General features: G+C 41.9%; 1 protein-coding gene across 4 annotated transcripts in view; it reads left to right on the forward strand.

Moving 5' to 3' along the window:
• The window catches only part of Fgd4 (FYVE, RhoGEF and PH domain containing 4), a 209940-nt gene that overhangs the window by 152568 nt on the left and 35709 nt on the right, over positions 1-21663 (forward strand). For all 4 annotated transcript variants that reach the window (XM_003466772.5, XM_063254527.1, XM_013149317.3 and 1 more), the window contains exons 4-7: positions 333-858; positions 13852-13941; positions 16411-16556; positions 16984-17140. In XM_003466772.5, coding sequence (XP_003466820.2) covers positions 333-858; positions 13852-13941; positions 16411-16556; positions 16984-17140 — 919 coding nt within the window. The remainder of the gene's footprint in view (positions 1-332; positions 859-13851; positions 13942-16410; positions 16557-16983; positions 17141-21663) is intronic.

The raw sequence follows: 21663 nt of genomic DNA on the forward strand, positions 1-21663 counted from the left end.
TCAGGGAAGTATGTTCTGTTCTATGCCAGAACGAACTTGGCAGAGCCAGTTCAGAAACCGGGCCCTTGCGGTGCTGCTTCTTAAACGTGTAGGGTAAAATGATTCTGTTAAACGAAAGAGCTTCTCATCCAAGCTTCTGCTAACTAGTTTCCAAAGAATGCTCCGAGGAGGCGTCGGCACTGTACTTATTGGCACTGTGTGTAACCTGGCCAGCACCCCGCAAGCCAGGTTTCTGGTGCACTCCGCCTCAGGAGGAGCCCCTCACTGGGATGCACTCGTCCTCGGGCGTCTTCCCCACGTGGTTTTCACGTGTCCTTCGTCTCACTTTGCAGCGCGCTGTCGAGTTATCACGATCTGAAGCGAGACTCTGCTGTGAACCTGCACACCCCGCGCACCCCCGGCCGGCAGGGGCCGCCACCCGCGCCTCCCCAGAAAGCAACGTCCTCGCAGCCTGGAGCCGAGCCGGCGCACACGCGGGGCCCGCAGACACGCGTGGCCAATGGCGTGATGGCACCACAGAGTGCGGCCACCGCCATAGACAACCCTGAGCCTCCGGGACCGCAGCAGACTGCAGACCCTGTTCCCGGCTCGAAGGCTGTGAACGGAGAACCAGAGGGGGCTGAATCTCCCGCCACTGGTGCCGAGCAAGACGGCGACGCTGCTGCCCACCAAGACGGCGATGCTGCTGCTCACCACGACAGCGATGCCCCCGATGGCAGCTGCAGGACTCCGGGTGCTGACCCTGAGCGCCCCGCAAGAGGAGGAGAGGCCCAGACGGAGGCTGGGCTCCAGGACAGGGAGAATGGGGAGAGCCCCATGGAGCTGGAGCAGCACCCGGAGCAGCAGCCTGAGATGAAGGTGAGGCCCACGGTGGCTCGTGGGAAGTGTGCTTCAGGCCACTCCGGCGCCTTAACCTTCCTCGAGCTCTGGGTGCCAATGGGTGTCACTGCAATAGTTAGCTTTTCGTGTAATTAATTTCTGTTCATCTCTCTCTTGCGATTTCAAGATTGAGAACGGTGTGAACATTGGTACAGGAAAACCACAGCCATGCTGTCTTTATTTATTCAGGGTTTTTTGTTGTTGTTTTTGTTTTTTGAGATAGGGGCTTGCTGGATAATCCAGGCTGGCCTTAAACTCGTAGCAATCCTCCTGCATCAGCCATTCCAGTACTGGAATTACAGGCATGTACCACCAAACCAGGCAAATTGTCTTTTTGCTATGTGAAAGTGTTGCAGTCTAGATGTTGGTGCTGTAGCTTTAATATTTATGGGCTTAACAAGAGGAAATTGTGTAATCTTTGTTTTTGCAAAGTTTCTAATCTAGTGAAATAGTAGACTTTGGAAGTTGAATTTGCCCCTGGCAGATGATGCTTTTAAGGTCACAGATAGAGAAGAATTAAGGAATTATTCAACGGATTGTTTATAATGCTTTTGAGGCTTCTCAGTTTTTTTAAACTTTCCAGTACCCAATTTTATAATATATGGCTTCATTTTGGAGTCAACAGGTCATGTAAATATCATCTCATTTAAGCAATTCTTTTATAGAAGAAATCGTCCCAGAAAGCTGAAGTGGTTTGCCAAGGTCACTCTGCTGTGTGTAATTAGTAAGTGACACAAACCCTTTAGGTTATGAGTCCAGGTCAGTGTTGGGTGCCTGGTACAACACATCAAAAACCTAAAAGATGAAATACAGGAAATACCAAAAGCACCACAATCACGGGTAACATTTGAGAGAGAGAGCAGTGGGACTGATGTGAACTTGAAGTCCATATCCTTCTGAGCAGTGTGGTACTATAGTTTTTGTTTTGTTTTTTGAGTCAGGGACTCACTATGTAGTTCAGGCTGGCCTTGAACTCATGATGATCCTCCTGCCTCAGCCTCCCAAGTGCTGGGATCATAGGCATGCTAACAAAGAGCCGGTAGGTGAAGTATGTTTATAATTTTCTTGTATTCAGGTAAATTAAGAAGTTTCATTTTCCTAAATTTTATTAGGTGTTTTGAAAAAGTTGGACCAGATCAGTAGAGCCAGGATGCTAATTCCGGCAGTAACTAGTAGAAACTTTGATGTAACTCCAGTAATAGGCTGTTGCCAGTTTATTCTTTATTCATGTCAGCACACTAGGAATGTTAAGAACTGTGCCTTATGCATGGTACTTGGGAATCCTGCGGTTCAGAGGTCCAGTATTGGTATACTAAATTACCCTAGAATTGGCAAATTGTTTATATCTCTGAAGACAAGGTTTCCATTGCTTAGTCTGATCATACTAAATAATGATGTGAGAGTTCAAAATTATAAATTTGATAATTAGAGGAAAATTTGTAAATAGCAAGTCCCAGTCTTAAATTTATTTAGCAAGCTCTGCCTCACTGAACATTAACATAGGCAGAATAGTAAAAGGACTGAATCTAAAATATTAGGAACCAGTGACTCATTTCTGGCAGCTAGAGAGTTAATTCTAAATCCTAACTCTTGAGCAGCGAAAGTTTAAATAAGGAAGTGAGTGAAGAAAGTGACTCATTCTGGGTGACATTATCTAAGGCAGTCAAGAAACAGGGTTGCAGAGTGACTCTAGATCTTAATGTGGTGGTAGATTTTAGGGTCTTTGTGCTTGAACCAGGAGGTAGGGAAGAGACTATCAGAACCAAGAAACCTTTTATAATGGGAATGAAGCCCCCAGCAAGTGTTTATAAAACAGTAAGAGCTGTTCTTATTAAGGGAAGAGTTTTAACTGGTACTGATGATTGTGTTTGCTGGGTGTTATTTTTCCTGTTGAGTGTTTATTATATAGACATGTTTGTAGATGAAGCATATTTGCTTTGGAAGAGATTCAATAGGATTTTATTGTTAGTTAGCAAAATGGTAGTCTAGCTAGCTTTTATCCTAATTGGGCTTTTAAGCAGTAGATAGCACAAGCTGTTTCTGGGAAGGAAAAGGAAATTTTCGCTGCGGAGTTGTGATCCAAACACCATGTCTCTTCCCATCCAAAAACACGAGACTTCACGCCTGCATGGTGAGGATATGTTCTTTCTGCTGCCCCAGGGCTGCTGTATTATGTTTCCTGGTTCCAGAATGCTCTTGGACAGGTCTATGGTGGCAAGAGGGTAAATTTTTTTTTTAAGTATCTTTTGCCGTAATTAAAAGGAAAAAAGAAAAATAAAAAAATTTTAGTATATTTTTGGCCAAACAGTTGGGATCAGGAAAATCTCTGTGTGGCTTCTGACTTGTGCCCCTGGTAGTAGTATGACCTTGGACAAGTCAGGACGACTGTGCAGGTACAGGCCATGTACGTGGTCAGATGCCAAGGTTTTGTCAGTGGTGATTGTGATTCTACACTGCTGTGTGTGTGGCTGTGTTACCTTATGGGGTGATCCTCCAGGTAGTCGACTGTTTCTTAAACCAATGTGAATTTTTAAGACATAATGGAATATTTTGAGTTTCACTGTATAAAACAACTGAGAAAAATTACTGCTGTTTTTGGGAAATTGGGTATAGAGATTTATATCAAAATTATCCTAATTTTATTTAAACCAGTATTAAACTTAATGAACATTTTCCTGGTACCCACCAAGAAAGAGAAGTGAGAAAACCAGGCGATGAAGGATGGAAGAAGAATGGCAGATGGGGCTCAGGAATAGATGGCTATTGTAATATATCATGAACAGTCGTTAATAATTGAGGACTGACTTACAAGAGTTGAGTTGTGTATCCTTGATTTTTCTGAGATATTTTGATCCGGATCACTTTCATTGGCAAGTATGGAAGTCTCTTTGTTTTACCATGTAAAAGATAAAGAATTCCTAATTGGATTTCTGCCCTCTATCATACTGTAGAAAAGCTGCTCTTTCCCAGTGATTGCATTTTGTTTGTCTGTTTGGTCAGCACCGAGGACTGACCCTAGTCACTGCTAGCCCTTTTCTTTTGTTTTGTTTTACATTACCACAACAACTGCTAAATTTCCTCTGATAGGCTTAAATTTACAATCCTACTGCCTTAGCCTCTTGAGTAGCTGGGATTACAGACTGATTAAACATCCTGTTGTACCAGTGATCTAGATACAACCAGACATCTAAAGTGAGCACATAGGTATTTTTTTAACCTCCAAACTAAAAGAATATTGTGAGTACTTTGTGATACCATTATCTGTCACCCTCCAGGCAGGTAAAAGTCTACTAAAGGGGAAAAATTGTTGAAAAGGAACACACTGAAGCTCCTAAATTATAGGAAGAAAAAGGCAAAATATATTGCAGGACACACCTGTATCTACTCAGACATGAGTGCCTGAGGATGTGGCAGGGCCAGGCCACAGGATTAAAGTTCTTGTCTGGTGTGCCAAATTTGAATTATAAGTAGCTTTAACTATAGTAAGTGTATTCTTATGAGACTCAGATAAATTCTTCAGTGTATTTTCGGATGCATTTTATTAAAAATTATTATCCTTTCTCAAGTCTATATACTAAAATGAGTAAGCTTTTGTCTAAAAACCCACTAATGGTACATATATACGTATGAAAACTGATCTTTATGCTTCATAAGCCTTTGAATATTCAGGGTGTGCTACAGGTTCTGTTACTATATTTGTTTCTCTAATATACCTTTGTAATATATATATATATATATCTTAGATTTATATTCAGCTTTATACAGCAATTAAATATAAATGTGTAGAGTTCTCCTTTTAGGACTAAAGTTTATATCAGATCTGCGTTACAGCATAAGTTCAAGTTACTAACACATAAAACCTCTAATGATAAGTTATCAGGAATGTAAGAGAGGCAGATCCTTTTTTGACCAAAAATGACAAGAATTATATAATAAATGAATAATACATGAAGAAGGAAGTATACATGGAGTTGAGGCCTATGGACACATATTATGTTTAATAGCTTAGTTCTTTTTCTGGTTCTTTCTGATAGTTAGTTTTACTTACTGTATTCATACAAGCCAGCTGTTAAACATACTGAAGTAAGAATTAAGATAATCCTCTTTCATAAGGAGGCAAATGATTGAGTCCCCTCCAGTGGTACATTGGGGGTTTAAAACCATTGACCAGTTGGACACTGGTTTGAATCAGTTCTCTAGGGAGTGAGGGAGGCAAGCAGCTGAGAAGTGGAGAGTGGACCTGGAAAGAGTGGGAGACGGGGGTGGGGGGGTCGGGAGGAGCTGAGGATGGAGGACATAAGAGCTGGGAATAGAAGAGGGGGGAGCGCTCTGACCCTATAATGATACCAGAAAGGCTAGCAAAATGAGCATGGGGTGACCAGAGGGCAATTACATTGGCTGTGTATACCTTGTAAGAAGTGCTATTTTCTCCTCTGAAATCAATATTTTTGAAAGGCATTTTTGTAAAAACTAGTAAGTTAATATACATGGAAAAACAATGAAATATAGCAAAGCATAGAAAACATAAAAACCATTCATAAACCTCCTCCCCAGGGAGAGCTGCTTAGATGTCTAATATTCCACCTTGTTTTTCAGAGCTAATGTTTGAAAAAGCGTGGTCAGCAGCATAATATATGTTCATGGTGTATCCTGTTTTGTTGGATTAGACATAGATGTTTTCCTATATGAATTCAGACTTTCCATAGCTGAATACTATCTGGCCACAGAGAGTTCAGTAAAGCGTGGAGGTGACAACAATGACACATCTGTGGGCTTTTGAAATCTGAGTCAGACGAAGAGGAAAACAGAGAGGAGGCCAGGAAGCAGTTGCTGCAGCCCAGGTGTGACAAAGCTGCAGGCACAGAAGAGTGACTTCTGGAGACTGGGCTATAGGCATGAGTCATGCTCAAGTCCTACCTTGGCTGACACAGCCCACAGGGTGCCATGGACTGAAATATAGGAGGTTGGAAGTTGACCCATATTTGGGGACAAAAAAGTAGGTTTTGACATAGAGGGGCTTTTGAATTACAGGGGCTTTTAATAAGGCCAGGGTGGGGGTGTCTGCTACCAAGCTGGGTCAGGCTGGAGGCATGGTTTATTGGTTAATAATGCAGAATTAGTAAAAGCCTAAGTTTACACCCCTGCCCTTCCACTTAACAGCTAGGTGACTTTGGTCATGTCACTTTAACTATCCAAGTGACTGAGATGATACACAGGAAAGGTAATAATGGTATTTCTCTATGAGAGGAGTGAGGCAAGTTGCTAATTAGGTTAATTTTACACTGCTGAGTTTCTGGCACCTGTAAAACCCTGGTTTAGAGAGATTAATTAAACATACGGAAAGAGGAATCTGGGGCTCAGGAAAGAGGGTAAGAATGGAAGAGGAGGTGCCTAGATGTATGGTCAGTAGTACAAATGGGCAGGAACAGGAAGTGGCCCAGAGAATGCAGATACAGTGGAAGCGGGAACATAGGAACTGCCCGAGAGAGACAAGAGGAGCAGCAGCATTTGGGGAGCACAGAGCTCTGGGGGAGCAGGGTTGGCTGCGCAGCTGTATTGGTGAACTTTAAGGGTAGAAAGCACACACAGTGCTCAGAGTTCAGATGGAGCTAACCTGGAGCCCTGGGCCTCTCCTGGGGCTCTCAGCTGACTGGCTCGCTGAACTTGGGAAATGCATTAAACTCAGTAAATTCATGTCATGCATGCTTGCCAGCAGCTGCTGCTACAAGTACAGAGAGAAAACTTAGAGTTGAGGCAGAAGTTCAGCTACACAAATGGCCTGGGTCCCAGGTGCCTGAAGTGAAGGAGAGTCCTCAGGTCCAGCCACAGGAGAGCATGGCTGCAGCCAGGTTCCATGTTGCTCACAGAGAACTTGAGGCAGAGCCTGGGCCTAACCAGTGACGGAGGAAGCAAGGGATTGCAGTGGGGAGGTGGCTCTTGGCTTGGAGCTGTGGAGGCTAGTGCAGCATCCTGAGGACAGGAAAGGAGATGGAGGACAGAGGGGTCAGTAGGTGGCTGTTTTAACTTGCAACCATAGTTCTGAGGGCCTATGCCAGGAAACTGGGAGTTACTCAGCAGCCCTTGGCCATGCTGGGTGGCCTAGTACTCGAAGTCACAGCAGCCTAGCAGAGGGAGCCAGCCAGGACCAGCAGGGAGGGCAGCACCAGGGTGGGTGGACATGGTGTTGATGTGAAGCAGGCGTGTTCAGGAAGCTCTGACACTTAGGGTCCGAGGCGTGCAGAAAGAGCCAGCTGGTGGGTAGGAGGGAAATAGAAAGGTGAGTTCTCGAGAACACAGCAGTTTGTATGTGACTTTGGAAACAGAAAAGAGAGCCATGGAGCATGACCAGGAACAGACTACAGAGGCAGGCTCTAGGTTTGGGTCCCAGCTGTGTGACCCTAAAAAGTAAGCTGCTTGCCCTCTCCGTGCCTCAGTTTCCTCAGCTGCGGAGTGGAGATGTTGTGTCATGTAGAGAACTTACCAGAGTGTCTCTGCTTGTGAGAGCTGTGTGTTTGGTAAGTGTACATCCCGTTTCTTCACTTGCTAGTCAAGATGAATATGGACTGCAGGTCAGAGACATCTTTGAACAGATCCACAAGGCAGCCTGTTCTGCCCAGTACGAATTCCCAGCCCATCTGTGGGCACTGTTTTGAACTGAGGTGCTTTCTTGGGGACTCACAGATGAGCACATTGAGTCAGGAGCACTAAACATCGCATGGGGGAAATCCATGAGAAACACATTACATTGGTACACGAGTGAGGAGTGTGCTGCTGGGTCTCATTGGTGATGACTCCCTTTGAGTTCCCTAATTGGTTTACTGGGAGAAAAAATCTGTAGAATTATTCCAGTGTGAAGGTACCTAATACATGTCAGATTTAAGATGCTTTTCAGATGAGAGGCCGATTATGTGACATTCAGAGATCACTGTGACCTAGTTTTAAATTATCACCTGGAGCCACATGGCATACTTTGCTATCTGACAAAGCATTTAAAATGACACATCTAAATATTGGTGCACCTCATGAGTTATGGGGTAGAAACAAATGTTTATTTCCTAAGTGAGAAAAACGCACTGCAGGAAGCACTGAGGTACATGTTATCTGTACAAAGCCACACTTTCCTTTAGAGAATGTTGATGTCAGATTTGGGTGGAAATACCCCAGGACTATATTCTGTCCTATAAAAACCTCATGGATCATTTACATACATGGCTTAAATGTAACCCCTAAAAGTACATGGGAAAAGCTGGAAGAACTTTTAGAAGTTTTGTGTAAATGTTTTTACAAAAAACTTTCTACTTAAAATGAAACTACATGTAAGAACATGAATGGAACAGTTAGTCAACCTAGTGGCACACACCTGTAATCCCAGCACCCTGGGAGGCTGAAGCAGAAGAATCTCAAGTTTGAGCACAGCCTAGACAACATAGTGACACCCTGTGTCAAATAAAAAAGACTGCAGATGTAGCAGAATGCAAAGGTCCAGGGCTCAACCCTTAATATTGGAATAAAAGGCATAGCATCAGTATCTGATTTATTTTAGAATAATTACCATCTTGGCCTTGGAGCCCTTTGGGAAGCTGTAATTGCTCATTATTAGTATTATGTCTGTTTCCTCACTTGGTGGGAGGCAGGACAGAGGCACTGAAAGTTTGAAGACTGAATGGCTGTCTGCACGCAGGCGATTTCTGCCTGCCCGGTTAATGAACCCTGCGAGCAGCTGCGGGAGCTCTTTGTCCTACCTCCTGCCATATGAGAGAGTCCTGCCAGAAGGTCTGAAAAGGCCTGCAGGGCTGGTTGACATCTGCGGAAGGGGAGGCAGAACCAGAGTTCCTTCATGAGTCAGCATCACTGGCTGAAAGGGCATCAGCGTGCGGAGGCCCCCAGAAATAGCAAAGGGGGCACCAAGCAACAAGGGGAAATTATTGAAGCTGTGTATTCAGTTAAAAGAGGTATTGATATTTTCCAATTCTGGTAGTTTAGATATACATCATGTGTTTTTGTTTTGAGACAAAACCCTGGGGCAGCTTTTAATATATGAATGCAGTCTCTTGAATTTACCAGTGTGGAAAAAAATCCTTTTAAAGAGAAAATCAACAGTAGGATGTTTCTTAATGTGGTTTATTAAAAATTATAAATTATGTATAATTCCTAATTATAGTTATTTTGATGTGTCAACCCTTTTTACTAGGTTGTAATGGAAGAAAATTAAATTGTTAACTGTGTTTTATAACCATTACTGTTTCTCAGCAGATTACAAGAATAAAAGACTTCTTAGTAAAGCACTAAGAATAAAGTAGGCGTTATATGATTTTGAAGTAGCAAATACTAAGAAACAGTATTTACTTTCCAATTTAAAAAATTAGGGTACAGCCTCTTCGTGACAGCATTTGAAACACCACTTGGTTCTTAATACACAAATCTACTACAGCCTGATTATCCAGATGGAAAAACCAGCACTACAACACAGCCAACCTCTGCATCACTACAGCAGCAAAGCTCTCTCCTCTCCCACCGTTTTGCAGCTAGGATGCCAGTTCTGGCATCCTAACTGATTTCAGCAAATTCTAGCAGGAGAAAGCTTCAGGCCCATGGATGCAGGTTCCAAACTGAGACTGCCCCTCCCTTGATGCCAATCCCAGCCCCAGTTGGTTGCACCTATGCAACTGACCTGCAGGCCTCAAATGAGGGTGCACAAGGCCCCTTTGCAAATGTGTCTGATGTACCTAAGCAGCTTTCAGATCTCATGGAAACGTATTCACTGCTATAAAGATTTGCAAATGCTAGAGATAGTGTCTTAGTTACTTTCCTCTCGTTGCTGACCCAAAATACCTAATGCCCAAAATTTAGGAAAGAAAGTTTTATTTAGCTCACAGTTTGTGGAAGTTTCAGCCCATAATTGGTGGGCCCCAAGGCAGGGTGGCATGGCAAAGTTCATGGTAGTGGAGATCAGCAAAAGCAACAAGAGCAAAAGAGGAGGAGTGCGAGAAAAGACTTTCTGTCCCTCACATTGTATGCAGACTGTCTGCCCTAGGGTGGGTGTAGCATTTACTCCTTTAATCCCCACACTAGAAATGAATCAGTCACAAACTCTATATTCAGTCACCTCTGAAAAGCTCACCCTCAACTGCATGAAGCTTTGGGAGGACATCCAGACACAAATTGTAACAGATAGGCATCGGGTGAGAGATGGGAGGAGACGTGTACAACTTCTGGGGCTCTCCAGACTGCACTGCCAGCCAGAAAGCTCCACATGTTCACCTCTAAGGACCTTTCTGAATCCTGTCCTTTGGATTTTATGGGTTCTTCATTAGCAGACCAGATGCAGCATGGCAGGGCCCATCTTGTGAAGTCTTTTGGCCTTTCTGTGCAGCATTCTCTCCCTCAAGGTCTAAGGGCCCAGTGTTGGGTGATGATGGTTCCTGGGCAGCTCCTGGACATAGGAGTTGGGGTTAAGAGTTTCTACAATCCAGTGTAGAGGGGAGAAATTCTAGTTTCTACTGCATTTCTACTTCGAGAGGGAGTAAGGAACCATGAACTATAGTCCTTCCCACCGAAAAGTGTGTATATGTATGTGTGTGTGTGTGTGTATGTATAATGTTTCAAAGGCCCATGTATGCAAATAAATTGTTTCTCCATAAATGTATTCATAGGTGCATTTTGGTAAATAATCTATTAAAGTTGAAAGCTATTATATTATTTTTACATTAAAATGGCCAAATTTTGTAACCTGATAATTACTAAAATGTTAAAAAAAAAAAACTGCCTTAAATAGAATTTATATTGAAAAATAAATTAAAAAATAAGAATTTATTTTTACATAGTAAAAATAAAGTGCATAGTAATCCCCACATTGCATTTCTGGGTGGATTTAGTAAGCAGATAGTTGACATTTGGCCAATCTGTCTCCTCTTAGGCACACCTCACAGTCTTGTTTTTTGTTACAAAGGTGAGAGGGAATGGTATCTGAGGAGTGACCTAGAAACATGTGCTCCTCTATATGACTGGAAACTGATGTAGTCACCTTGACACTCTGTGACCTAGGGTAAGTCACAGGGCCTCCTTAAGCTTTGGGATTTTTTTTTTTTTTTCTTGAGGTGTGTGTGTGTGTACGTGCTGCCTGTAATATAGCAATACAAATGGTTGTAGAACTCTGCAGATTAGTCATTTTATGCAAAGTACTTATTGTGTCTGGCACATACATGAGCAGTAAGTGTTAGCTGTTCTTACTGTGGTATAACTGTGAGGCTCTGTGAGTTCAGGATTTCCTTATCTCCTCTGCAAAAATCCCTTGTAACTTTCCTGCAACCTCTGTGTGAGCAAGTGATTAAAGTATCTGTCAGCAAGCTTATTTTTGCTAACTTTGCTTTGGCTCTGGCAAGGTCAGGCACCTAATGTGTGTATTGGCCCATCTGTGTTTCGGGAAGGGCACAGCTTTTGCTAATAACTGCTGTCATCTCTCAGATTTTGCAAAATAGGACCAGGATACCCACAATTTGCCAAATCAGCTAATATAAGCTTTATTGTCAGCAAAAGGTTGTTTCTTACACATTTCCTATTTGAGATCCTATAGGACTGTGGAAAGAGAAACCTCTGGGACTTCATTACATAGCCGTAGGAGACGATGTAATGTGTTGGTTAACATGTTTCCTGGCTTATAAGGGTTATGTTATCAACGTGAAAGTTCTGCTGGACTGCTTTCTTTAAATGTATTGTCAGAGGTAGAAGCAGACATCAGCACTATTAGAATAAAGCTGAGAGCTTAAGAAGAGCAAACTTCTGCTGCTTACTAACAACATCGATTGGTCTCAGATGCATCTTGTTACATGACAGAAGATGCAGAAGACCTGGGCACTGATTTATTTACACATGGTTCTGGACAGGGACAGTTCAGGGTTAGGTGCATGGGAAGCCTGGAAAGAAACATTTAGGCTTGCTGGGAACGTCCTTTATGTTCATTGTGCTAGTGGTTACATGATTGTATGTATACTGTTGGTAATTATGACTTGGTAAATCAGTCTTTAAAAAAACAGAGTTTGTCGTGTTGATGCAGCAAGATATTTTTTGTGAGCACAAAGGATAGCGTATCCCTCTGAAATGTTGATGGGTTTCATAATATATTTACGATGCATCTGAGTTCACTTACTGTAGTTTGAAAGTTATATTTTTATCTCACTGAGTACTTTTGTCTTTTTCTCCTATTAATTGTTTAAAAATTATTTAAAAGTTTTCAAATAGACTTTACTATACAGATCATTGTATTTGAGTTTCCTGTATCAATCAGGATGTTTCCAGCCACAAATAACAATTAGTCAAACAAAATCAATGACAAGGCCACTGGCTTCCTCTCTGTAGTTATGAGAATGACCCTCATTCTTGTGGAGCCCAAAGGGAAGCCTGTTTCTGTGACTGTCTCAGGAAACAAGCTGGGTGCAGTGGTGCACACCTGTCATCCAGACACTTGAGAACCTGAGGCAGGGAGATTACCGAGAGTTCGAGGCCAGCTGGACTATGTAGTGAGGCCCTGTCTCAAAAAAAACAAAAAACAGAAAAGAAATAAAATGCACGCTACTAGGACTAAGGCCTAAGGAGTTTAAACACTTGAAGAAACCTCTGTTGACAAGAAATGGAAATTCAGCAGCTAGTCAAAGAAAAGTAAGTTTTGTATGCCTCAAGAAATACAGCAAAAGCATGTGCAAGGCTGAAAAGATGGAAAGAAGTGGGGCTCAGAGATGGCCAGGAACACATTTGGATAGTGGTGAAAGATGTATCAAGCTGGTATGTTTGGAGAGAAAGATATTTTCAAACATCCAGTGAGAAGTAGGTGGAAGTGAGTATAGAGGTGTGAGTATTTCTCTGAGTGAGAGGAGGACTGCTGGTAGCTGTGGGAAGTAGGATCTTGTATGCCAAAGTTTTAGAAAGATTCCTCATACAACCATATGCAAGGTTGGGGAGAGCCCCAAACAAGTTGGACTCAGACCATTTGGAAGCTTCTGATTGACCTGAGCTTGACAGTTGGTGTGCAGAACAGATGGTAGTGATGCAGATTTAAAGGGTGAATGCTAAGATGTGCTGTCATGAGCAGGAGGGCCTGGAAGCTGGCTTCATCTCATAGGAGGGGGCCAAGGTCCAAGCTTCTAAAGCAGGTGAACTGGACAGAGATGCTCCGTGAACAGGACGGGAACTTTGGGGGTTTGATAAAGGGAGAAGTTTTCCAGGAAGGATGAATTTGGTATTAGTTTAACCCCATGTCAGAGTAGTAATGAATGAACAGCAATAGTTAATAATATTCTTCATTTATTTCATAATACAGTTCATTCAACAATTACTTTATTAAATGCCAGTTTTTTGGTTGCAAGTATTAGAGCAGGCACAGGGGTTGGAGCAGCTAATAAGGGCAAAAAGTCCAAGTCATCACAAAAGTAGTAAGGCCATACAACCAAGGGTTAAATAAATATGTATAATAGAAATTTTAAAATGAGATTTAATTGAAAATAATATAGATGGAGAGATGGGATGGTGCATAGATGTAAAACAAGATTAACAATGAGTTGATAGTTGACTACCTCTCCTAGGTTTTCACTGTTCTCTCAAACACATGGACACATGGGCATTTGTCTCACTACTAACTCTTAATTTGTGAAATTCTTCATAAAATGTTCCTTTAAACAGCAAAACGTGTGCACAGAGCTGATAATCAGACCACGTGTTTGAAAGAACAGTGAAAACCTAGGAGAGATAGGAAACATAGTGTCAGGAACTGAGAAAAAGCAAAAGTGTTTTGAGGACCAAGTAGTGTTAGCTGTTGCAAAATTAAGCTGTGTTTCAAATCAAAGATACTCAGCTCACAGATATTCCTTGATGGCCAAAAGGAAGGGAGGCTTGGATCAGGCTGTTTGGTGAGGTGTGCATTACTTGAGAAACAGTATCCAAGTTCCATTTCTAATGTGTGGATATGTGTTCTATTCTTAGGAAACAAATGAGCAAAAACTTCACAAAATAGCCAATGAACTTCTGCTTACGGAAAGAGCTTACGTCAACCGACTTGACCTCTTAGATCAGGTAATGTCTTCCCTCAGAATCATTTTACGAATTGGTACTGTATATCATTTTAACCCAGTAATTTAGATGATTTAAACACTGCCAGACAAGCCTGTTATTTGATGAATAAGAGCTTTTGCTCAAGGGAACCTTTTATACTTTTCAGCTGCATTGGTGAATTCACTTGATACAAACATTTTGTAATCCTTAAGAGTAGTGTTTTCCCTGTATAAGTCACAAAATGACTTTGTATCCTGTAACATTAAACATTAGTCTGATCATTGGCCATTTCCTGTGGCCCTGGGGCACAGGGTATGTTATTATTATCTACGTAAGATACCAGCAATGCTAGTGCTGACATAAATACATTGCTGATTTTGTCTGTCTTGTTTGCTGTTCAGTACTGGGGAAATGACCTTAGCGGGTGCAGTCAGAGGATTTTGAGTTAACTTGCACAACCTCACATGAAACATTTTAATGGAGTGCCTGGCATAACATTGTCCAGTCAATATTTTTTGCATGTGTAATCTATTTTATCATATATTATACTATCCATCATGGTGAAAATGTGATGATTTCAAGAAATTTTTTAATGCATCATGAGAATAACTATTAAAAGCTTTTTAAACCTATTCCAACAATTAAAAAGTGACACTTGGAGCTGAGTGTGGTGGCACACGTCCATAATCCCAGTACTTGAGAGGCTGAGGCAGGAGGATCCTTGCAAGTTCTGGACCAGTTTGGGCTACAAAGTGAGCTCAAAGCCAGCCTGAACTGCATAGGGGGAACTTGTCTCAAAAAAACAAAAAAACAAAACAAAACAAAAGTGACACTTGGTAGATTGCCTGCTAATACAGATTCCTCTTGTTAAAAGAGAATGAGCCGGGAATTTAGCTCAGTGGCCTAAGTGCCTGCCTGCCTTGCAAGCTTGAGGTTGTAAGTTCAATCCTCAGTACCAAAAAAGGGGGAAAAAAAACAGTACAATTTTAGCTGGGTGTGGTGGCTCACGCCTGTACTCCCAGCACTTGGGAGGTTGAGGGAGGAGGATCGTTGTGAGTTCAAGACCAGCCTGGGCTACAAAGTGAACTCAAGGCCTGCCCAAACTGTACAGAGAGACCCTGTCTCAAAAAGACCAAAAAAAAAAAAAAAAGAGAGAGAGAGAGAGAGAATGCCATGCTTGAGTGTTGGTTGTCCCTCCCCTCCCTTGTTCTCCCTTGCCAGTCCCTCCCCTCCCCGGCCAGTGGAACACTGGAATTTCAAGGGCCTAACTGGGTATTCTTTTGCCAGGAGTGAGTCACCTGCTTGGTAGGGTTTTCTTCGAGGAGCAGTTGAGGGCTTATGTTCTTTGAAATAGGGAGGTTGTGGCTCAAATAACTATTTCTCAAGAAATTTCACTATAAAACAAAACCAATTCTTATGGAGTTTGGGCCTTTCAAGTATCTTTTCTTCCATATGGGAATTGTAGACCTGAAACTTTGTAGTATTCTTATAAAAGAAAAGTGTTTTCCACTCTTAGTAAATAAGCCTTCTCTCTCCATCCCTCTCCCCGCTTCTCTCTCTATCCCCCCCCCCCCAAATTAACTGGGCTACTGTTGCTGACCTCTTCGACTTTTGGAATCTTAATTACTGTAGTACCCTATCTTCTGGCATGTTTAAGGAAATAATTTTGTGTTCTTTTTGCATCCCAAGAAAATGCAGAGGAGGAGAATTTAGAAAATTAACAACCATCTGGCAATTATGAAGGAACAGACCTCCTTATGCCTATATTTAGCAGAATTGCAGTGAAGAGGTATAGTAGCCCTAGTGGAGTAGCGCTAAGACTGCAAGATGTTTCTGTTGGTTGTCTATAACGTACCTGTTACTATGTACAGAAGATTTTCTCTCCCTAAAAATTGTGTTTTATCATGTATTATTATTTACTAAGTAACAAGTGAACCTCTAGACCCACAGTGCACTTTTATTCATTAACTGGCCACCAGTTCCACTGTAGAAACTAAATCACACACTTTCCTTTCCCATGGTATATTCAGTTTTAATAGGAAAAATTTGATTTATGTAAACAAACTATAAAGAGCAGCATGTAGTAAGTGCTATAGAAGTCATCTGAAACATAAACAGAATAAAAAGTACTACAATAACTGTCTGTGTATATAGAAAATGTTTCATATCCCTTAGCTCTAGCTGAACATTGGAAGGGCAAATCCTTTTAACTTTAGTTGGACTCCTCTGGCATAGAAGGTGTATTCTTTACCTTAACATCCACCAGATAGGCGCATACCCTAAATTAGAATCAATGTGTCCTAATTTTTATACATAGTTCTTCCAAATCATAGAACCATTCCTACATTTCAAATAAAAATTGGTTTCTTGAACCATTGACTTCTCCATTTATTCAACAAAAGTTAACTTAGAGCCCACTCACTGTGGGCCTGACTGAGAGCTAGTTGACCAACAAATCTGAAGTAATGTTTGGTTTATTCTTTTACTCAGGTATTTTATTGTAAACTATTGGAAGAAGCAAACCGAGGCTCATTTCCAGCAGAGATGGTGAATAAAATCTTTTCTAACATTTCATCAATACATGCCTTCCATAGTAAATTCCTATTGCCAGAGCTGGAGAAACGAATGCAAGAATGGTAAGAGGAGAAGATAGAAATACTACATCTAAGGCATCCATCCAGGCACTGTTTTTAGCCTTTAAATTGAAGTAGAAATACTACTGCACACAGCTACAGCTAGGCACTGTGCCGAATTTGTATGTTAAAGACTTGACAGCAGCTGTGATACAGTTTAGCTGAGAAGGATTTCATCTCTGCTCTCCAAACTGTCTTTTGACTAATGAAGATAAGGCAGAAGGATAACCTGGAGCTTTGAGAATGCCAAGCATCTCTCTGTACTGAACACCCTTTCAAAAGGTGCTTTATTCTCTTCCAGTCTCACAGCAAAGTGGATCTGATAAAGCAGAGGGTGGACGTAAAAAGTGCTTACTTCATTTTGACTCCTGGTGTAGAATCCAGTCATTGCATAGGAAATCCTAATGACTTGTTTCTATATTTGATATAGGGAAACCACTCCTAGAATTGGAGACATTCTTCAAAAACTGGCGCCATTCCTCAAGATGTATGGAGAGTATGTGAAAGGATTTGATAACGCAATGGAATTGGTTAAAAACATGACAGAACGAATCCCCCAGTTCAAATCAGTGATTGAAGAGATTCAGGTAATGGGACAGTTTTGTTTAGGGACCAATTATATGGTCTTCTAGATGTACAACTTGAGAGGTAGAGATTTGTCTGAGATACCTAGGCAAAACCCATTCTACTCTGAATTATGCAAAGGTCTTTGCAGAGTTAAAATAGTACATGCGACATAATTAGCAGTAAATTTTTTTTTTTTTTTCGGTACTGAGGATCGAACTCATGACCTCATGCTTGTCAGGCAGGCACTTTTGCTGCTGTGCTAAATCCCAAGCCCATAATGATAAATTCTTTTTCTGGTTTTGCATCCAGCAGAGGCTAGCTTTATTTGGGCCTACCTAAATTTGTACAGTGAATTCTAAGTCTGCTTCTCTCCCATAATGAGGTTGAAATGTTCAGCAGAATATAGGCAAATGTGAAAAATTATTGCTAGGAACCCTGAGGTTTGGGAGGGACAAATTTGTCACTTTATGTCTATATCCTGATTTTCTTTTATGCCAAACCTAGATAATTATTTTCAGACTACCATAGTAAATTCTGTAGTTAAAATCCAATATTGTTAGTAACTTATTCTTTGATATAGTTTAAATATTGAAGAAGAATTAGCTACATCACATAATACTTTTGGAGTTGGAATTCTGTTTCTTCTTAACCGCCTTCTCCTGTGTTACATAAATAGCTTTTTATGGCACCATTTTAATTCCTCTTAAACTATTTTGGGGTTATGCTCCTAGCTGATTGCTCTTGGGTTATAATATACATACTGATTTATCACTACCTACTTCAGATTATACTACCCTTAATTCTGCTGAAATATAGCTCCTCCAATAAAGCTCTGGTCCCTCTTTCATGGTCTGCGCTATTAGTGTCGTATGTATTTCACTTTTATTGTTTTAAAACCTAGCAATATAGTGCTGTAATTGTTTCACACAATTTTATGTAGTTTTAAAAGTTCAGGACATGAGAAAACGTTGTCTATAATTTTATGTTAACATATATTGGCCATTATTACAGTGCCTCGAAGGTTAAACAATAATTATTAAGGTAGTAAATCAGCTAGCAGTGAATTCTGACCTTGTTTTTATCTGAGATTATCCTTGTTTCATCCTTACATTGAACTGAGAGCTTTCCAGGATACAGACTTCTCCGGGTTTCCCCAGCACTTTCAACGTGCTGCACACTGCTTTTACTCCACTGTTTCACATGAGAAGTCAGACTTTAATTTTACTGCTGTTGTGTGAAAATGATTCATTTTTCTCTTGCTGGTATCAAGGTTTTCATTGTTATTGGCTTTCAACAATTGAAATAATGATGTAGACAGGGTGGGTCTTTTTGTGTCTTACTCCGCTTTTGATTGGTTGAGCGGCTTGCATAAGGTTTCTTATGTAGTGTTAGATTACACACGTTCAGCACATGTTTCCGCTCCTCGTGTGGAGGAGGTACCTGCGCAGAGCATCCCTTTCCGACCCCTGCCTCCCCCACACTTTGGATTCCTTTGTTTTTTATACAGGTTTGCAGTGCATAATGCTTACATTCCTTGTGTGCAATTGGTGCATTATTTTTAAATATCATTTTGAGAAGTTTTTGGCCATTACTTCTTTGAATATTTTCTGTCCTTTTCCTTCTCTTTTGTGACACCTGATGCATAAATGTTGATATTTGGTATTCTTGCTGTTATCTTACATGTTTATGAGATGGCTTACTTCTCTTTAAAGTTTTAGGTTCTCTGATTATTCTGTCTTCTCAAATATGCTGTTAAACTCCTGTGGTGAATTTTGCATTTTAGTTATACTTTATTACTCTAGGGTGTTTTTTTTTTTTCTATTTGGTTTTTCTCTTTTTTAGTCATGTCTGTCTCCCTTTGAAAATTGCTGTTTGTGCATTCATTGTGCTCACATTTTCCTTGACTACTTCATGTATGTTTCATTTCATTGAACATATTCATAATAGTCACATTTAAATGTTTGTCACATCTAACATCTGAGGGATAATTTCTGTCATCTGCCTTTTTCTCTATTATAGGTCATACTTTACTATGTTTTTGGGTGTGTCATCATTTTTTGCTGACTCATGAACTTTTCTGATAATCTAGCATAGCAATACTGAATTCTGATTTTCCCCTACTGAAAGTAGTTGTAGTCTGGGCTTGGGGGCGCATGCCTGTGATACCCAGAACTCAGGAGGCTGAGGCAAGAGGATTGCTTTAAGTTTGAGGCCAGCCTGGGCTACATGGTAAGTTCAAGCCTAGCCTGAATTACATAGCAAGATTCTATCTCAAAAAAAAAAAAAGTGGTTATGATTACACTGCATTTTCTTACTTTTTTTAAAACTTGGTTAAACTAAATCTATTAAATATTTTGCCCCATGGTATGCAGTTGCTGCTGTCTCTACTAAAGATTTTGTTGGCTAGTCCTGTGTGTTTCATGAGCCTCCGCTTGTGCGGTTAGGAGCCAGGCAGCGATGGGCAGGGGTGCTCCCTGCTAGAACCAGCAGAGTTCAGTCCTGTGCTGAAGGACCTGGCTGTGGGGCCAGGGACCAGGTTAGAGCAGCTCACAGGGTCTTTTCACAAGGCCTGTGCACGTGTAGTCTCGGCAGCAAGCTGACCATTAGGAGTCTCAGCCAAAACAGCGCGTCCCCTCTCCAGCTGTGACTTCTGCTGGCTTTTCCTGCACTCTGCTCCGAGATGCCACTATGACAGCCAGGCTGTGTGCATCATGCAGCGTCCTGTCTGAAGGTGCCTCTCTCCCGACCTCATCAGGGACTCGCAAGGGTTGCAGCCCAAGTGGCCCTGGACAGACTTCCTTGCGTTGATGGGGGCAGGAGGCTGAGTCTGCCTGGGCCCGAGCACCACAGTCTCACTGTTTCCACTGTGGGGCTTGGAAAGCATACATGCTCTTTAGATTGTACACCCTCGATCGATTCCTGAAATGCTGAAAGGGTGGTCTGCCAGTGTTACCCAGTTTGGTGGCTGTGTCTAATAGGGAGGCCTCACCAGCATCCTGACCCAGTCTTGTCTGCCTCTCTACTTCTCCCGTAACATCTTTCTCTCAGGCTTGAACCTGTGCCTTTCTGCACACTGACTCCTGGACTGTTTCCTCTGCTCTCCCTGCTGATTCTGAAACACAGGCCCAGCCGAGCTTTGCCTTCCACAGTCCCATCCTCAATGCTGTCCTGCCAAACATGCTTGGGGAGCGTCAGGCAAGGCCTCTGTCCCCCAATCCCCAAGGCAGGAGACCTTGTCAAGATGGAGTCGACATGTTCCGTATGTGTGTGTGTGTGTGTGTGTGTGTGTGTGTGTGTGTGTGTGTTCCATCTTTTCATGCCTTCTGCAGCATAGGTGTCAATTCTGCCTGTGACTGGGTTAGACAACACCATTATTTTCTCATTAATCACAGCTTTATCTTTGATTTGTCTCCTCCTCCTCTTTTCCAATACTGAGGACCGAACCAAGGGGCTTTCTATCCCTGAGCTACATCACCAGCATGTTTATATTTTTTGGTGGAGTATTGCTAAGTCTCTGAGTTCCCTAGGCATGGGTTTGGACTTGTGAGCCCCTTGCCTCAGCCTCCTAGAATTCTGGGGCTACACAAGTGTGTCATCATACCTGACCTCCTCATTCTCTGGGTATGTTCATTTGTCTGAGAGATAATGTGTTTGTTCAAGGTGCTTACTTAACACACTGCTTGCTGCACAGTAGTTACTAAAAGATGATGGTGATGCTGCTGTATCAAACTCCGCACTGTCTGTCTTATCCATAGCAAAAATAAATGCCTTGGGCTGTGGCGAGCAGAAGACTAGAAACCCACAAACCAAGCTTGATCTGTTGTGTGTGGTCACTCAACCTTAAGAAATGCTTCTGATTTCTCTGGGAAGAAGTTTCTTCGTATAAAAATTTTGGCACTAATAGTATTTTCCTGAAGATACAGATTTAATAGATCTGTTGGGGAAAAATCAAATGAGGTAATTAAATCTGTAAAACGAATCTTGTATGTTATTAAAGGAAGCTACTTCCTCAGCTTCCCTGGCCATTTCAGGCCCTTAGTAAGTTTGTTCCCCCCTACCTCCCCCAACAACAGCAGCTTCCAGACTAAGTCTCCCCACTTCCTTCCCAGAGCCTTGCTGCAGCAGTAGCAGGTCTGCCTCACTATAATCTGCTCCCCTGTGTCAGTAGGCATCTACAGTCGGTGTGAAACTGGCGGTCCCTGACCTTATGACCATGTGTTCCTTTTCCTCCTCATTCCCAGGGTCCTTATGCTTATCTTGTTTATGCTCAGTCACTTCCCTGAATATGTGTCTTGCACCGCTATCATGCCCGCTCCCTGTCTTCCTCCACTTTCTTCCCACCAAAGCCTGCACTCATCAGAGCAGTCGCTGAGTGTCCCCTTGCCTGTGAAGCCTGTTGCTGCTTGTGTGCTTTGGACACAGACAGAAACCATGTCTTAATGCAGTGCCATGGTCTTGGTGTGAGCTCAGTGAGTATTTTAATGGGGTGTCTGCTTTGTGTAACATGGACCACAGCCAACAGCACATCTTGTTTTTCCTTTCT

This window comes from Cavia porcellus, unplaced genomic scaffold (assembly GCF_034190915.1).
Source record: "Cavia porcellus strain 051 isolate PalLab524CR breed Dunkin Hartley unplaced genomic scaffold, mCavPor4.1 scaffold_8, whole genome shotgun sequence".
In the NCBI taxonomy this organism is placed as follows: domain Eukaryota; kingdom Metazoa; phylum Chordata; class Mammalia; order Rodentia; family Caviidae; genus Cavia; species Cavia porcellus.